Here is a 16,570-nt window from a genome sequence, read left to right on the forward strand (position 1 = left end):
TCTTCTAATGTATTTTGGATTAAATAATATTCCTCTTCCCAGAAGTCTGTAAATTGATGGATGTTATAATATTCACTTTTGTGTATGTGTATATATTATGTTTCTCAAATTGTAATCAAAGTTCACATTGTTTTTTTATATGATTAATCAGATGTTTATTGCACCAGGGTGAAACTGAAGGTCAGATTACAGTTTAGAGTTGTATTAATGAAGAAAAATGTTTTTATGGGTGATTCTGTTTTAAACAAACAGCAAACATGCACTCCTCTTATAAATTATATTTGCTTTATTCTGCAAAGCATGTAACATTGAAAACAGATGTGTAGATTGTACAAAATACTGGTTTTATCTTGTATCATGTGTCATCTCGTCGTTATGGAGCATGCATTGTATCAAAATATGAGTTGGGGAAGGTGTAATTTATTCTATGGTTATCAGTTTGGATTAGAGCATTGTGATAAAGTGGGCTGCTTAAGAACGAACGTTCGCGCGCCTTTGCGCTGACAAATAAAAATGTATAGTGAGACGCCACCAGATCTGTAAAGCGTCTGCTCTAGTTTCTGAAACATTGAGTTTGCAGCTGTGTGCTTAGCCTTGTTTTTTCATGAGCAGTTATCTGTTTTAATGACAGGTGGTCACTAGCTGCCAAGAAAAAATTCAGCACTGGTAAGTGAAAAATGTTTGCTTGCATGCCTAAAATACCAATAAAATACTCTATGTGTGTGTTTAGAAAAGTGCAATGCGTATAGTTTTTGGAAAATGGACCAAATTCAAATAATGCTATATTTTGGTACATAATTTTGATCTTGTCCTGGCTTATTGAAATGCACCCTCTGCATTTCTGTGATGCTCTAATGCACTATATAATCATACTTTAAATCTGCATGTCTCTTTAAAATGACACACACTAATTCCCCCTTTCCCCACCCAGAGTAATCATATAGAAAGGCTTAAGTCTATAAATCTACAAAGCACAACTATATATTTTTGTTTCTGTTCCAAGAAAGCTAAAGTGACAGTAAAATGCAGTGTGGTTGGGCACTGAAATGGTCTTGGGAAGTATCCAAAACGTGTGGATAAGAAGAACTTTGAAAAATCAGGTCTGCAATTTATAAAGGGGTCCATTGGCTTCAAGATAGATAATGGCCTTTTCCCATTTTATCCAATTGCAATGAAAATATATTAGTTTAAAGCCTTAGGTAAACGTGAGACTTCAGAGAGATTATTATCCCTTAAAATATTATCCCTGGCCTGTCTTTGTTGCTCTTTTAATGTGATGCTTTTTTAGTTAATAGGAACCATCTTGGGTAAATGAAAGTTTCATATGAGTATCTGACAGGAAAAGGTATATTTAATGGTGAACGATTTTGTATGAGTTATAGAGAGATAACACTTGATCTTAACAGATACCAAATTATGCTACATCCATGCTGCGTTTACCAGGATTTTACGGAGAGAACAACAGGAGCCTTCTTGATTATTGTCTGCAGGGTTATTGCAAAATCACAGCAACTGCCCCTTTTAGTGGAGAGATTAAACTTTGGTTATACACCATCAAGCATATAATATTTTAAATTTATTTTAAGAGGCTTTTTCTTCATGCCCGAAAGACCTCTGTGCAAATAATTTATAGTTCGTGTGTGTAATAAAATGTTTGGGTTTTTAAAAATAGTTTAAAAGCACATAAGTTGCAAGCCATGGATAAGAAGAATGGGGGGAAAGGGGAATCAAGGCCATCTTTACACCTCATCATATTAAATTGTGACTATTGGTTTGTAGAAAATGGTCTAAAACTATTATGCTTTGCTAATGTTTAAAATTCAGAAACCACATTAATTTCCAATAAGATGGATATTATAGTGGTGCCCACTATAAAATAAAAAGATCTCTGCTTGAGAATCTGAAAGAGTCACATCCATTCAGAGTTGACAGGGCTGAGCTAGATGGACCAATAGTGTGGCCTTCCATAACGCAGCTTCCTCTGCTCCTTTCTAAAATTGGGTGCTCATCTGAATGTGCATCCCTATGCTGCGCCAACTGGTTATGCATAGCTGCATGAAATGAGTTATATAGGATGAAAGTCTTGCCATGCAGTGCTATCAGGGAGTGGAATTGCCAGTGTAAAGTGGCAAGGCAGGGGCATCACCATGGTTGCTTGGGCGAAGGAGGTTTAGTCCCTGGTCTCCATCTCTCACTCAAAGCAGTAGTGGATCATGGCAACAGTGGATGCAAACAGGCAACCAAAATGCACAAGAAAGTGGAAGGTAGATGAGTTTTGCAAATATTTTGACATACACAGCCAGAAACGTTCTCAGGATAAAATATCACTATAAAATATTTTGAAAAGCACTTTCAAAACAACAATTTAAAAGGTCCCCACATATTCCTCTATATGGTAAGGGGGCCTTGCTCTCACACACAGGCATAGTACTGTTACTGTGGCTTTTGTGCAACTTACCACTCCCATCCTTTTCAGGTATTCAGTTCTAAGTTTTGTATTAATGTACCCATAGTTTTACAGATTGAGTGTCACAGATCTGATTTCCTGGGAATGTCTGATTCTGTGTTGTGTTGGTTAAGGCCTTATCATGATCTGCCTGTTTCTTCCCTCAGTCTAGTAACCTAGGTGGTCAGTTTATTTATTTTATTTGTTTAAAATATTTATAAGTAGGGAAGCACGAGTATAGAGTAAGGAATCTATTGACCTGATAGGCACTGTGCCCAGCACCCATCCGCAAAGCTATGGCTCAAGGTAAATGGTTTTAGCTGAATGGGCTAAGCATCATCTTTTCACTGCAGTTGTTGTCTCTTACTGCCTTGCAGACTGTGTTGTGATCATGCCAGGCAAAGAGAACAGTTGCACAAAATGAAGACCTTTTATCTCTTCCCTGCACAAACCCCTTTAAAATTCATTTGTAATTCTATTGATTTAAACATCAAACCTCCAAAACAGCCAGATATGCCATCCTTAAGAAATGAGTCCCAAATCACAAATGACAAGTCTGTCTCTTGAGATATATATACTTCTACTCAGAAGTAAGTCCTATTGAATTCAGTAGGGTTTACGCTCAGGTAAATGGGTATAGGATTGCAGCCCAATAGAACTTGGTCTTACGCTATCATGTTTAAGATAGCTGTCTTCTAAGAATCGTTTTCCCTGCATGGACAATGTACATTTGTGGTATTGTTCACATTATTTTCACACACCCATTTTACAATAGGGAATTTAGTAATGCCTTGAAAGTATTCACAACAGGGTCCATTTTTGCATTCTCTTAACCATGGCAATTTCTCTCTCTGCTTTTATATAAACCCCAACTGAAAAGTAATTAGCAAACTTATGTACCTTGTTCTTAAAGTCCGTTGGGATTGAAAGTAACATGGTTTGAATTCTGCCAACAGGAAGAAGGTGGAGAGTGACTATGAAGCTCTTCAGGAACGACTTGGCACATTGCCTGACAGACTCTCTTATGATATCATGGTAGGTACTATTTAGTTCAGTGGAATTATAGGCAGCCCTTTTTATTATGGCCCACTGCAGATAGCGTTGCACAAACTGCTAACCAGGAGTTGTCCTGTGGTTTGTACACTGCTTTTTTCCTTCTCCTTTTCACACACTTTCCCTTTCCATAGGCAACCCTGGTACAATGCAACCATGGTTAGGGTTTGCAGACAATGGTTTAAGCTAATGATGTATAATGTTAACACTGGTGCAGACATAACATTGCACTACACTTAGCTCCAAGAAGGATTCAATTAACCCATGAAGTGCTTGTGACCATCTAAAGGTTGTTAGATTTGAAACATCATATCTGTGCTAGAGCTATTTGCACTTGCTTTGGATTGGCTCTGACTGACCACTCCAACCCTTGCAAAGGTGGGAGACCAGTTAGGTAAGGCATTGTTCAGTTGGTGAAGAACTGTGACAGGGAATGCCCTCCTTAGTGAGGTGTGTCAATATCCAGTCTCCCTCCCTATTAACTTTTAGAAGAAATTTGAAAACATTCCTGTCTACACAGACATTTGATGGTTGAAAGTTCTGTCCCTGTTCACCCTGAAATTATTAATTTGGGAGTATGTGATTGCTTTTAGGAGTCTTTAAACTGTTTTTTAGAAGGTTTTAAAGTATTTTAAAGAAGTTTTAAAGGAATTGTTTTAGTATTGATATGTTTGCTGCCCTAGGCTCCTTTTGTGGAAGGTGCAGGATCTGTTTAATAAATAAATAAATAAATACAGTAATGAAGGTATTGTAGTTAGCAATGATTGATTATAGACAGTGTTTAAATGTATGTTTTCCTATTCCTGTCTTGTTTCTTGAAATCTATAATAAATTATAATCTCCAAATTTTTGACAGACGTACTAAGACAAAATCAAACATGTTTGATAGAGCCTGTTTATTTTATTGAAACCTATAATTAAACCTGCAATACACACTAATTTCCTGTGAGGTGGAGAAGCAAGCAAGCAATCGTATTTCCTGAGTTTTAAGTTGTGGGTATTGATTTGTATAAAAAGCTAGTTTTTTGTTTCATGGAAACCAAAAGGGATATTTTTTTGTTCCTTCTGTTCCTAGGATATCTCAGTTGGACTTTTACTCTTGTTGGGATCTGTATTCTTTTGAATTTGGACTAATTGTCAAAGATTTCAAATTCAGTATTTCAGTGTAATCACAGAGCTCAAAATATTAGTAATAACACATAACATTCTCTACCTTGAGGATTCTTAACTAAAATGCTAATGGATGGAACATTAGAAGATAATGTCAATTTCATGACTCAGCAATGTGCACACATCACGTGTCCTTAATTTACTTCCTGGTTTTATGGTGCAACTCATCTGGGAACATAAAAGCAAGCTATATTTAAATAATAACAACAATAATAACAATAATGAGCTCTTGTACTTGTGTTGCATTAAGGAAGTTTCCATGGAAAGACTTTTGTTCTTGTTTGCTACAAAATTAGCTTGATAATATATAATTGCTTGCTTGATAATATAAAATAAACTGAAGTTATTCTGGCCCTAAGAGTCCCCACCACCACACACTGATTGCTTGGTCAGTTTCATTATTGTCCTGTAAGATTTAAGAGTGATTGGTAGGACCCAGACCAATCCTTGCTGTTAAAGTCCAACCATCCCCTGACTCCTGACGTGCTCTTGTCATGCACCTTCCAAGAGAGCAGTACATTGGATGTTGGTAGATCTGCATTAAACGGTTTGCTCATATGAATCCATTTAAAAGTTAATTTTATGTCCAGTTTCTGAGAAACCAGTGTCTCTTCTAGGTGCCAGCTTTCTCGCGTGGAAAAGGTTGTTGGCTAAGTAGATGCTCCTGTAACTTCAAACATGCCTGGCTATGTTTTACTTCTACTGTTGGAGATATCATGCTTCTGAATGCCAGTTTTTGGGAATCACAATTATGGAGAGTGCTACTGCACTCAGCTCCTGCTTTCGGGCTTCCCATGGGCATCTGGTTGGTCAGAACTAAATGGGCAGTTGGCCTGATCCAGCAGGCTCTTAACTATGCTCTTATGTCTGAATATGATTGGCTCCCTAGACCTGACTTTGTAAGTTTGAGCAGACTCTATATTTGTGGTGCAGTTGATCTGGATCTTGGTGCCAAATGCTGTGAGGGTAGCTAATGATAAAACATGGATAGAAAAATAATTAGACAGTCATGAAAGCTAGGGATTAATTAACACTGTCATTGAGTAATTAAAATCTTACATTATACCATGACTGCCAATTGGTATCCTGAAGCTTTAAGACTGCCAGCAAGCTCTCGTACTAGCCATTGATGAGATATAGGACTGGATGTTTCTTAGTATTGCACAAGGTAGACTTCCTTTCATCTTCTTTACCATTGCTTTGTTCTTCTGACAGGTACCTTTTGGTCCCCTTGCTTTCATGCCAGGAAGACTGGTTCACACTAATGAGATCACAGTTCTTCTTGGAGACAACTGGTTTGCAAAATGTTCAGCAAAGCAGGCCAGCAGTCTAGTGGAGCACAGAAAAAAACGTAAGTATCTTACTAAGATCGAGAAAATCATTAAAATCTCATGTTGAGGTGTGGTTCAAAAAAGGTCTAAATGAAAAGTTTTAAAAGGAGTGCTTTATTGTGTTAACATGTAACAAATTAAAATAAAAGAACCTTAGCTTTGCAAATTACTGCATAATCGAACTTCAGGGTGTGCACATCAGAATGAACTTATGATGCAATGCTTCAAATGAAATCATGAAATGACAATACTGATTGCATTAACATATAGTACTGTAATACTTCTCATCTGTAAATTACAGTAGGCAGCCTTCAATACAAATATTGGCATAGTCATAGAATCATAGAATTGTAGAATTGGAAGCGACCCCAAGGGTCATCTATTCCAATCCCCTGCATTGCCGGAATCACAGTTAAAGAATCCCTGACAGATGGCAATCCAAGCCATGCTTAAAAATCTCAAGTGAAGGAGAGTCCACCACCTTTTGAGGTAGTCCATTCCATTGTCAAACAACTTTTACCGTCAGAAAGTTAATCTTTCTGGTAATTTGAATCCCTTGGTTTGGTTGCTCCCCTCTGGAGCAGCAGAAAGTGAGCTTGCTCCATCTTCTATGTGACAGTGCTTCAGATATTTGAAGATAGCTCTCGTGTCACTTCTCAGTCCTGTCTTCTCCAGGCTAAACATATTCACTGCCATCAACCGTTTCCAGACCCTTTATCACCTTGGTCTCCTTTCTCTGCACAAAATTGACTGGCATAAAATGAAGGATCATGAAATAGGATTGTATCTTATGTATGGTTGGGGGCACTCTAGATTGTTTTAATTTTTGTAGGACATCTTGGTTCTTCTCTTAAAGAAAAGCTGCATTGAAATGTATTTTTTTTTAAATTCAACCATAAATAAAATTATTCCAGGCAGATAAAAGTTTGATCTTTTCATCCTAAATTTGATCCTTAGTCTCTCAAAGAATTGTTCATTGTTAACATTTTCTTCTTTTAAGAAGCAGTCTATAGACTATAAGAATTATGAGGCTTTATAATGGTTTTATAACAGTATTAAGGGCACAACCTATACTGAAAACACACTGGCAAACAGAAAAACAGAATTTGTGAAAGCCCTGCTGTGCTGGCAGAACTTGAGATATACCACTAGCATGAATGATACACAGGCTGAACAGCTAAAACAGGATGGAATTATAGGTAGAACATGGGTGGTACAAGGATGGAACATTTTCATTGTATCCTATTTATCTTCAATCTTATCATCAGATGTCCAGAATGCTGCAGCTTAGATGGTCAGAGGTGCCTCTTTGCAATCACATAACATCCCAGTGCAATCAGATCTGCATAGCTGCTGCTTAACTACCTATCCAGCTTTAAGGTTGTGCTACTTCCATATAAAGCCCTAAACAGCCTTGGGCCAGGTTACCTGAAAGACCTGGACTTTCCCTCCATTGCTTGGTAAGGGCACTAATAGAACTTGTTAATTTTGCCATAGGCTGGTGGTTATTGGCTTGTGGTAACACAGAGGAGGACTTTTTCACTGGTCACACCAATGTTGCGAAATTCTCTCTGTGCTAAAAGGTACCTCAGTATTGGCATTCGGCCATCTCTTGAAGACATACCTGTTTAGATAAGCATCCACTGATCTGAGCCTCTTTCTTTTATTGCTGTTTCAACTGGACCTAATTGTTGTGCTGTTCTAATTGGCTTGTTTTATTGTACATTTTAACTCTGGGTGTTTATTTTAATGTTTTGATGGAATTCTTTTATTGTGTTTTTAAATTGAATGTTTCTATTTTTGTAATCGCTTTTATATTTGTAAACTGCTTAGAAGCCTCTGTGGCAATTATAACAGTTTATACCAATAATAATAGTTTATACCAGCCCTGGTGCAAATAGTCTGGCAGGATGAATGGGGGAAAAAGCCATTCCGTTTCCTGGCCTCAACATTGCATAGGATATGGTGTAACGCAGCACCCAGTGACAGCACATCACCACCAGTATATAAACCCTAGAAAGGGAAGGGACTGCACAAATGATAAGGCACACAGCATGGAGCTATGTGTCTCTGACTCCATGTTGTATGCATTTGGAGCTCCAAGAGTCATTTCTGATGATGGGAAACTATGCAGAAAACATACTTCACAGCAAACAGCTGGCCTCAGAACACAGAGGGAAACTTAAGCACACTGCAAACACTTTTCATCTTAGAACCCCAACATGCCGTTGCAAAATCTGTGTGGGTGTCAGGATGAAGCACACCACACAGGTAAGAAAGGGAGCATGTCTTAGGACTTCCGGGTTGGCGCCTCTGGCAATGGCGAATTTCCTCCGATCGGGAGGAATCCGCTCCGTGGAAAACAGGGTCTGAACCGCCACAGCGAGGCGGAGACCCATCAAAAACCACAGGCGGGAGAAGCCTGTGGATGTGGGATTCGGCTGGCACCTTTACGCCCCCCCCTACTCGCGGGGAAACCCGGTTTCGGGGATCCGGAGCGACGTGGGATGAGTGGCGCGGTGCTTTGAATCGACTGCTTCTTTCACGGAGTGAAGCCGCATTGCTTTTGCCGGAGAGCGCTGACTTTTTCCTGTGGACAATTGGATTTTAAACAACTGCCCGTGAGTAGAACGGAAAATTGGATTAAGAAACTTTTTAATTTGGCACTGAAGCGGGAAGGTCTAAACAGGAAGTCCGCCTTCCGCTTTTGTAGATAGATTGAAGCAAAGACACGGCAAGCTAGAGTTTAGAAAGTTGTCTGTAAAGGATCAAATTTTCATCATTTAAAATTACTGAACCCCCCTTGGAAGCAGGAGAAGAGGGGGGAACCTTTTTTAGACTGTTTAAACCTGCAGAAGAGAGAGTAAAGAAAGGCAATTTTCCACTGTCTTGAACCTGGGAGCGGGGTGTCAGGACATACGTTTTGGGGAAGTTCATTCACTATGGACAAACGTTTTTTGACAGATACTTAAAAGAAGAGAAACATATTGATTCCATTGTTCCCCTTCACATTTAAAGGGAACAAAATATTGACAAAATATCCGAAAAAGGAAAACTTTGTTGCTAGATCTGCTAAATAAATAAATAAATAAATAAATAAATGATGGACACAAATAGAAATTGTTCCCCCTAGAGGGAGCTTGCGAAACTGTTATTAATGCCGAACTGGGGAGCTTTGCAGCTGTAATAGATTAAGATTGTGGGACCAGACTTCGACCTTGAACAAGAATGTGCTCAGAGGCTCTGGTGCTTGCCTTTTGCAAGACAAGTGCTTTATTGGAACAGTTACATGAGAAGATGGATTTGATGACTGTTGCGATCGGAAATTTTGGACAGGCAGTGGGTACCTATATAGAACCCACTCAGGAATTAATCCAGGAATGTGCTTTGACATATCAGATGAGGGAGGAGGTTGTTGCTGGACCTCGGGTGGCCGAGATGGAGGGAGCTGTGGCCCAGCAGGAACATGAGTTGTTGGATTTGACGAACGAACCTGGAAAAAGTCAGATTTGGAGAGATGGAGTTCAGTTTGGCTTGGAGATGGGGGGCTGGATAGACCCCCCTATGCAGGGATGTTTTGACCTTTCAAGTCTGGCTTTGGGCCGGGGGGAGCTCGGAGTTGTGGGGGCCTTTAACTTTGGAGGGACCTTGAAACATGCCTTTAAATATCACATGGATTTCAGTGTTGACTATGGAAAAGGGGCTGACTTGTCGAGAAGGGACAAAAATATTGTCAAGCTGGAGTCTTCCCGAGTGAAAGGAGCAGAAGACAAAGTAAAGTACAGGTATAAACATGAAGAAGACCTGCGGAAGGGACATGGAAAAGACTTAAGAGCCTCGGATATAAGGTCACCAGGTTGATGGACTAGATGGATGGGATAGAAAGGACTGACAAAACCCGAGACCAGGAAGAAGAGACGATGGATGAAGATTGGAATAAAGTTTTAAAAATTTATTTAGAAAAGTATCGTAAAATTAATGAGTATTAGAAAAATGTTGGAATGAAATTATTTGGCTTTAGCAGAAATGTTAAAAAGAATTATGTAAGAATATGTTATGGTTAAGAGAATTTGGTATAAATAAGATTTAAGTTTTAAGTTTTAGGGTTTTTTATGGTAAGATAAGGTTAAAATAGATTAAGGTAATTTAATGACAGAATATTGTGAAAGATGGAAAGGATTTGCTGAGATAATTAACAACTAGAATACAAAAAAGGGAGGTGTGAGGAGGTCGATGAAATAAGTTAATGACAGTTAAGGATCTGGGAATATTGGATTTGTTTTTAAATTTTTTGTTTATTTTTGCTTTTTGATTTTGATGTATTGTGTGTTTTGTTTTTTCTTTTTTGACTTTGGTTTTTATTGATTTGTATTGTTTAAGTGTTACTTTTATCTCCTTTTTTCTTTCTTTTTCTCTTTCTCTTGTTTTTTCCTTCTTTCTTCTTTGTAACCTTAAAATTCTCAATAAATATCATTTAAAAAAAAAAAGAAAAAAAGAAAGGGAGCATGTCTTGCCCCCTTTGATATGTTTGAAAATAGCATCTTCTGAACTTTTCCCTCTAACATTCCCCCCTCCCCCAGCAACAGTGGGAAGTTAGTGCTCCCACACCAGGGGAGTCATTTGGTGACACAGGCAGGTAAGCTCTCGGTTGGTACAGGCCAGGTGATCCAGTCCACCCAGTGCCACTGTTGGTCAAACAGTCATTAACACCTTGGCTGTGCAGGCTCACACCCCTGGTGCATGGAGCTGAACCCAGTGTCCACTACAACCCATGGGGAGGAAGGAAACAGACATCAACACTGGCAGAGCCTCAGGTGATTCTATTCACTTTTCTAACTGACTTCCTACTTCATAGACAAAAAACTACTTTCCATCCAGGTTCAGTGACTATGTGCTTCAGCTGCTGTTTCTCAGTACTCTCTCTCTTTCCCGCTTCCCTCTCCACAGACCTCTCTCCATGCCCCATTCTGTGCTGACCATGAGGGAGTCATCCCACCTAAGACCAGCAGCAGTGACCAAAATGCTCCCAGCTCCATGAGATCATTAGCCCACTTGCTCTAGACAGCTTTTGTACCCTTACAAACCCTGTGACACAGAGTTGCACAATTGGTTAAAGAGTCCCCAGCATGGGGTTGGTGCTATCAGAAACACTGTACTTGCTGTACTCCTGTCTATCAAGCCCTTATCCAAGGTACACATCTTGCTGGAGTGACTAGCCAACAATCCTACGCATGTTGTCTTTTCCTTTTAGGAGATCCTCTGTCCCAGATGCTCTCCAATAAATGCTTTGATATTGCCACGTGTGGTGTTGCTTTGTTGCTAGGGAGTGGTAGGTAGGCCCCCGGGATGGAAGTGGAGTGTTTAGACAACACTGGGGAGGGAAGCCTAGTAATAGATTTGGTGATAGCGGCCCCTCTGCTGTCTGATAACTCAGGTTCCCTTGACTGTGAGAGGGCAGACTTCTCAGAGAGCAAGGACCAGGTTGAGAACTTGGGGGCGGGGAATTTGCTGGTAGTGTAAGAGCCACCTGAGTGACTTATGCTGATGACAGGTGATGCTGGGGTGAGAGTTGTAAAAGCAATATACATCAATGCTGTGTGTTTCCTGGAGGGTGAGGGTGAGGCATTTACAGGTATGCTGATTTGATACTGTATTAGTTATAGATGCACCTAAACTCTGTCTTGTTTGAATGTCCTGAATTGTAAGCTTATACAATTGTAAGTGAATGAGCAGGGCAGGACTTGTTTGACCTGCCAGAAGGCTTTCTGGAAGCATCTGTTTGGCCATTGTGTAAATCAGGATTCTAGGCTATGTGGACAGCAGAGCTCTTTGTATGTTCTTAGCTGTCCACCTCCACTTGCCCATCTCTCAGGTAATGGAACTTGTCATTTATTGTAATGTGTGAAAGTTGGCTCACCTTTGGGTGAAACTTGCTTACTTTTCACTAAAAAGAAAACTCCAAATGTCATATAATGACGATTGAAGGAATTAGTCCACTGCATATGAAAAGAAACATATTATCAGAAAGCTTTTTAAAAGTGTATGCATTACTGCATGCATAGAGTGGTACCTTGGGTTAAGTACTTTATTCGTTCCGGAGGTCCGTTCTTAACCTGAAACTGTTCTTAACCTGAAGCACCACTTTAGCTAATGGGGCCTCCCGCTGCTGCCGCAGCGCCGGAGCACTATTTCTGTTCTCATCCTGAAGCAAAGTTCTTAACCCGAGGTAGCATTTCTATTTCAGTCTGTAACCTGAAGCGTATGTAACCTGAAGCATATGTAACCCAAGGTACCACTGTATATGCCCCCCCACGTGTGTGCGTATGTATATGGATATGAGAGAGAGAGAGAGAGAGAAACTGCTTCTAAAGGGACAAATAAATCATCCTTAGTGCATTCAGAAACATGTAAACTCTCCATAATATCCAAAAAGGAATATTTGTTCCTTTGATTCTTGACACAGAGTGGAGCTCTGATATAATGCCTGATCAGAACAGAAGGGTGCTAGCAAATAATCTTTCAAAGCTACAAATCATACTTGCAAATCGTATTTGTTCTCAGTATCTAATTATAATCTATTAGGTAAATACTGCTTTTAATATTCTTCAAATGTATACTGAAGACCCCCAACAAAAGCTTTGTTAAAACCCAGATAAAGTTACTTAGGTGCCAAATCCTCCTACACAATCCCTTAAAAGCAAGAAAATAACAAGTTGCATTAAAGGAAACTTCTTTACTGTGCCTTAACACCCACATGTCAAATTAACAGCTCTTGCTGATGACTTAGTACCTCCACGACGTGTTGCCCTCCACCTCCAGCATATTAGGGTAAACAATGCTCTCATTACATTTTTTCCAACTCTCACTGAAGACCACAATTGCATCTCTAGCCAAAAGCTGCATTAGCATGTTTTTACGCTATACATTGTGCCTTGACGATGTGTGTGGTGAGTTCTCTTTTGTGCAGTATAATGGCATGACTGAGGACGGTTTATTCTCAAAATACCAGTTGCATAAGAAAATTATAAAATAGAGAGAAGCTATAAGATATTCACACTAAATATTTCTGATGGAGGAAATTCATACATTTCAAGTTTTTCAACCAACGCGCTGTAATGTCTCTTTAATTCACTTTGCAGATAGGTCTTCTATATTCAGAAGGAAAGAACCAAGCAAGCAAAACCAGTCCAGTTTTCTTAAATAATTTCTGTATCAGATTTGACTATTGCAGTTATTAACTAATTGAGATCTGATATGGGTGCTGTTTATTTTATTTATTTATTTAATTAAGGAATTTACACCCTGTTTTTCAAGTTTTCAAGGGACAGGCAATGTCTCATGCCAATGAAAAACCTTAATCGTGATGGACTGATCAAAAGACTTGAGTTTTAATTCCACAGATTAAAAATTATAGGCCGACTATATATTGGCTATTGATCAAAGTTGAGTGGTATAACAATTTTAGATTTTTGTCTTCTTTTTTTTACAGTTTTTCATTACTCTTCCAAGCACTGTGCTCACCTCATCAGGCCGCTGAGCTGAATCTGATTCCAAACTAGACAGTGCTCTGGACGCTTTCACAGGGTCTGTATATTAGTAGAATCAGGTTCAGCATTGAAATGAGTTTAAGAGAACCAGTGACTAGCTACTTTCTTACAACCGTTATCAAACAACATTTCCTTCTTAATTAGATATGTATGTGTGAAGCCAAATGTTTGTAATACAGATCTCATGCAGTGGGACTGAACATGTTGGACTGTGCTTTAGGGCCCTGTGAATCAGGCAGGCCATGTGAAGCAGGAACACAGTTGGATTGACTGGGTTGCCATATTAAAATCCATCAGGGTTGTGGATATTTCAGCACTGTGAAGTGAACTCTGCTGCTTGATGTATACATGAGTTCAATAGAAGCCTAGAGACTGTGACACATTTCTTTCGTCATTGCTTTCATATTTCATTAGTAACCTTAAACAAAAAGGCATCGGTGTCCTGCCAGTGCTGCAGTTTTTCTGCTTTGTGAAATTAATTAATTAAACTAATTGATTTTTAAGCATTGTTTCTCATCTGTGAGGCTGGACTGCTTGTTTTCTTTGCTGGATTTCCAAAACATTGCAGAGCCAACAGAATCCACCTGAAAGCCAGGCCACTGTTTCCCAAGATTATCAAAGGTGACAAAATCAGACAGTAATCTTCAGAGCAGTCTTTTAAAAAAGATTTTACGTAGTTTGAACATCAGTATCAGAAGAGGAAAGCACTTTGAAGACTCGCTCACTGGCTCTTGGACTTGCTTTATTTACTGCTAGGATGTGGAACCTGTGGCCTACCAGTTGCTGAACTAAATTCTCACCATCTCTGGCCATTGGCTATGCTGGGTGTGGCTTCTGGGAGTTGCAATCCATCAACATCTGAAGGGCCACAGGTTCCCCAACTTTGATTTCATAGATACTTTCTTTTTCATAGATAATAGAGTAATGTAAAACTACAGAAAGGTTCTGTAAATACAAGCAGTTACAGATTCTCTTAACATCACTGTTAGAATTTTGGCATTCTTGATCTCCTCCTCCTCCTCAAATGGCAGCTGCTGGGACTCCCAGCTCAAATGGAGGCCATAGCAGTGTGGGAGCAATTATCTGTTTTTTGAATCTCACTAGAAGAGTGACTAGTGGGGTGCCACAGGGTTCTGTCTTGGGCCCGGTCTTATTCAACATCTTTATCAACGACTTGGATGATGGACTCAAGGGCATCCTGATCAAATTTGCAGATGACACCAAATTGGGAGGGGTGGCTAACACCCCAGAGGACAGGATCACACTTCAAAACGACCTTGACAGATTAGAGAACTGGGCCAAAACAAACAAGATGAATTTTAACAGGGAGAAATGTAAAGTATTGCACTTGGGCAAAAAAAATGAGAGGCACAAATACAAGATGGGGGACACCTGGCTTGAGAGCAGTACATGTGAAAAGGATCTAGGAGTCTTGGTTGACCACAAACTTGACATGAGCCAACAGTGTGACGCGGCAGCTAAAAAAGCCAATGCAATTCTGGGCTGCATCAATAGGAGTATAGCATCTAGATCAAGGGAAGTAATAGTGCCACTGTATTCTGCTCTGGTCAGACCTCACCTGGAGTACTGTGTCCAGTTCTGGGCACCACAGTTCAAGAAGGACATTGACAAACTGGAACGTGTCCAGAGGAGGGCAACCAAAATGGTCAAAGGCCTGGAAACGATGCCTTATGAGGAACGGCTAAGAGAGCTGGGCATGTTTAGCCTGGAGAAGAGGAGGTTAAGGGGTGATATGATAGCCATGTTCAAATATATAAAAGGATGTCACATAGAGGAGGGAGAAAGGTTGTTTTCTGCTGCTCCAGAGAAGCGGACACGGAGCAATGGATCCAAACTATAAGAAAGAAGATTCCACCTAAACATTAGGAAGAACTTCCTGACAGTAAGAGCTGTTCGACAGTGGAATTTGCTGCCAAGGAGTGTGGTGGAGTCTCCTTCTTTGGAGGTCTTTAAGCAGAGGCTTGACAACCATATGTCAGGAGTGCTCTGATGGTGTTTCCTGCTTGGCAGGGGGTTGGACTCGATGGCCCTTGTGGTCTCTTCCAACTCTATGATTCTATGATTCTATGACTCCACTAGTGGAGCTGCTATTTGTCTCTTGGGAGGTGAGGATGGCATACAAGTACTCTGCCATACAGTACCTGTGTCCCCCCCCCTCTGCCCCACCCACCTACATGAGGCAAATAGCAGCTCAAATTGAGCCGTGATTGAGAAAGCTATGTGGGGAAAAGGATTAACTCCATTCCCTGTTCTCTGACCCCATCTGAATTGAAGGCCACTCCATGAATGCCTCTGCCCTTTTAAATAAGCCCCTGGATCTACTGATGGCATATTTTATGCATGATTGTCCAGTTACAAGTTGACTCAAATGCCATTCTGCACATAGAAAGAGGCAACAGTCCTAAAATTATAGACTGTACCACTTCAGACAGGAGTGTGGAAAGCGGGAGTCATCTTTTGTTTTATGCTCTCCCACATGCTGTAGTACACGTGGAAATATTCAGAAATATGACATACTCACCCCACTGCAGTCAAAAGTGGTACAGTCCTGAATTCTACCATTTAATTCTTCCTATTGTGCAGAAACTTCAGTCCCACATATATTTGTATTTGCATTAGTGTTGTTCAGAGCAAACAAACATGCACGTAGGTGCAGGATCAGGCAACTACGATTTTAGTTTTGTTACATTGTAACATAGTACAAAAATATTTTGTTTCAGGTGGCTTTGGTTGTGACGCCCCAATTCTTAAAATGTGAATGGAACCTAAACAATACTTGCTATCTTGAACCTGTGCACATGGACAAGTGATTATGGATTCCAGTAATCTGCTGCTGTTTGCATGAGACTGGGCATTTCTGCCATTATGGCCCCTCCATCTTTGGCATCCTAAATAGTTGCTCTTCAAACGTTTTTCAGTATTTTCCCCCTCAGAGTTAAAATGTATAGCCTTGTTAAATACAAAAAGCAATTTGAATAAATACCTTGGCTTCTTTACATGTT

At 39.9% G+C, this 16,570-nt stretch overlaps 1 protein-coding gene across 2 annotated transcripts in view; it reads left to right on the top strand.

Annotated features, from left to right (window-relative positions):
• URI1 (URI1 prefoldin like chaperone) overlaps positions 1 to 16,570 on the top strand; it is a 48,379-nt gene that overhangs the window by 17,509 nt on the left and 14,300 nt on the right. Inside the window, exons 2-4 of one of the 2 annotated variants that reach the window (XM_081015536.1) lie at positions 632 to 666; positions 3,403 to 3,481; positions 5,885 to 6,020. In XM_081015536.1, coding sequence (XP_080871662.1) covers positions 632 to 666; positions 3,403 to 3,481; positions 5,885 to 6,020 — 250 coding nt within the window. The remainder of the gene's footprint in view (positions 1 to 631; positions 667 to 3,402; positions 3,482 to 5,884; positions 6,021 to 16,570) is intronic. The other variant, XM_081015537.1, reaches the window with a different exon arrangement.

The sequence above is a fragment of the Podarcis pityusensis genome (genome assembly GCF_964106645.2).
Source record: "Podarcis pityusensis genome assembly, chromosome: 8".
Lineage (NCBI taxonomy): Eukaryota > Metazoa > Chordata > Lepidosauria > Squamata > Lacertidae > Podarcis > Podarcis pityusensis.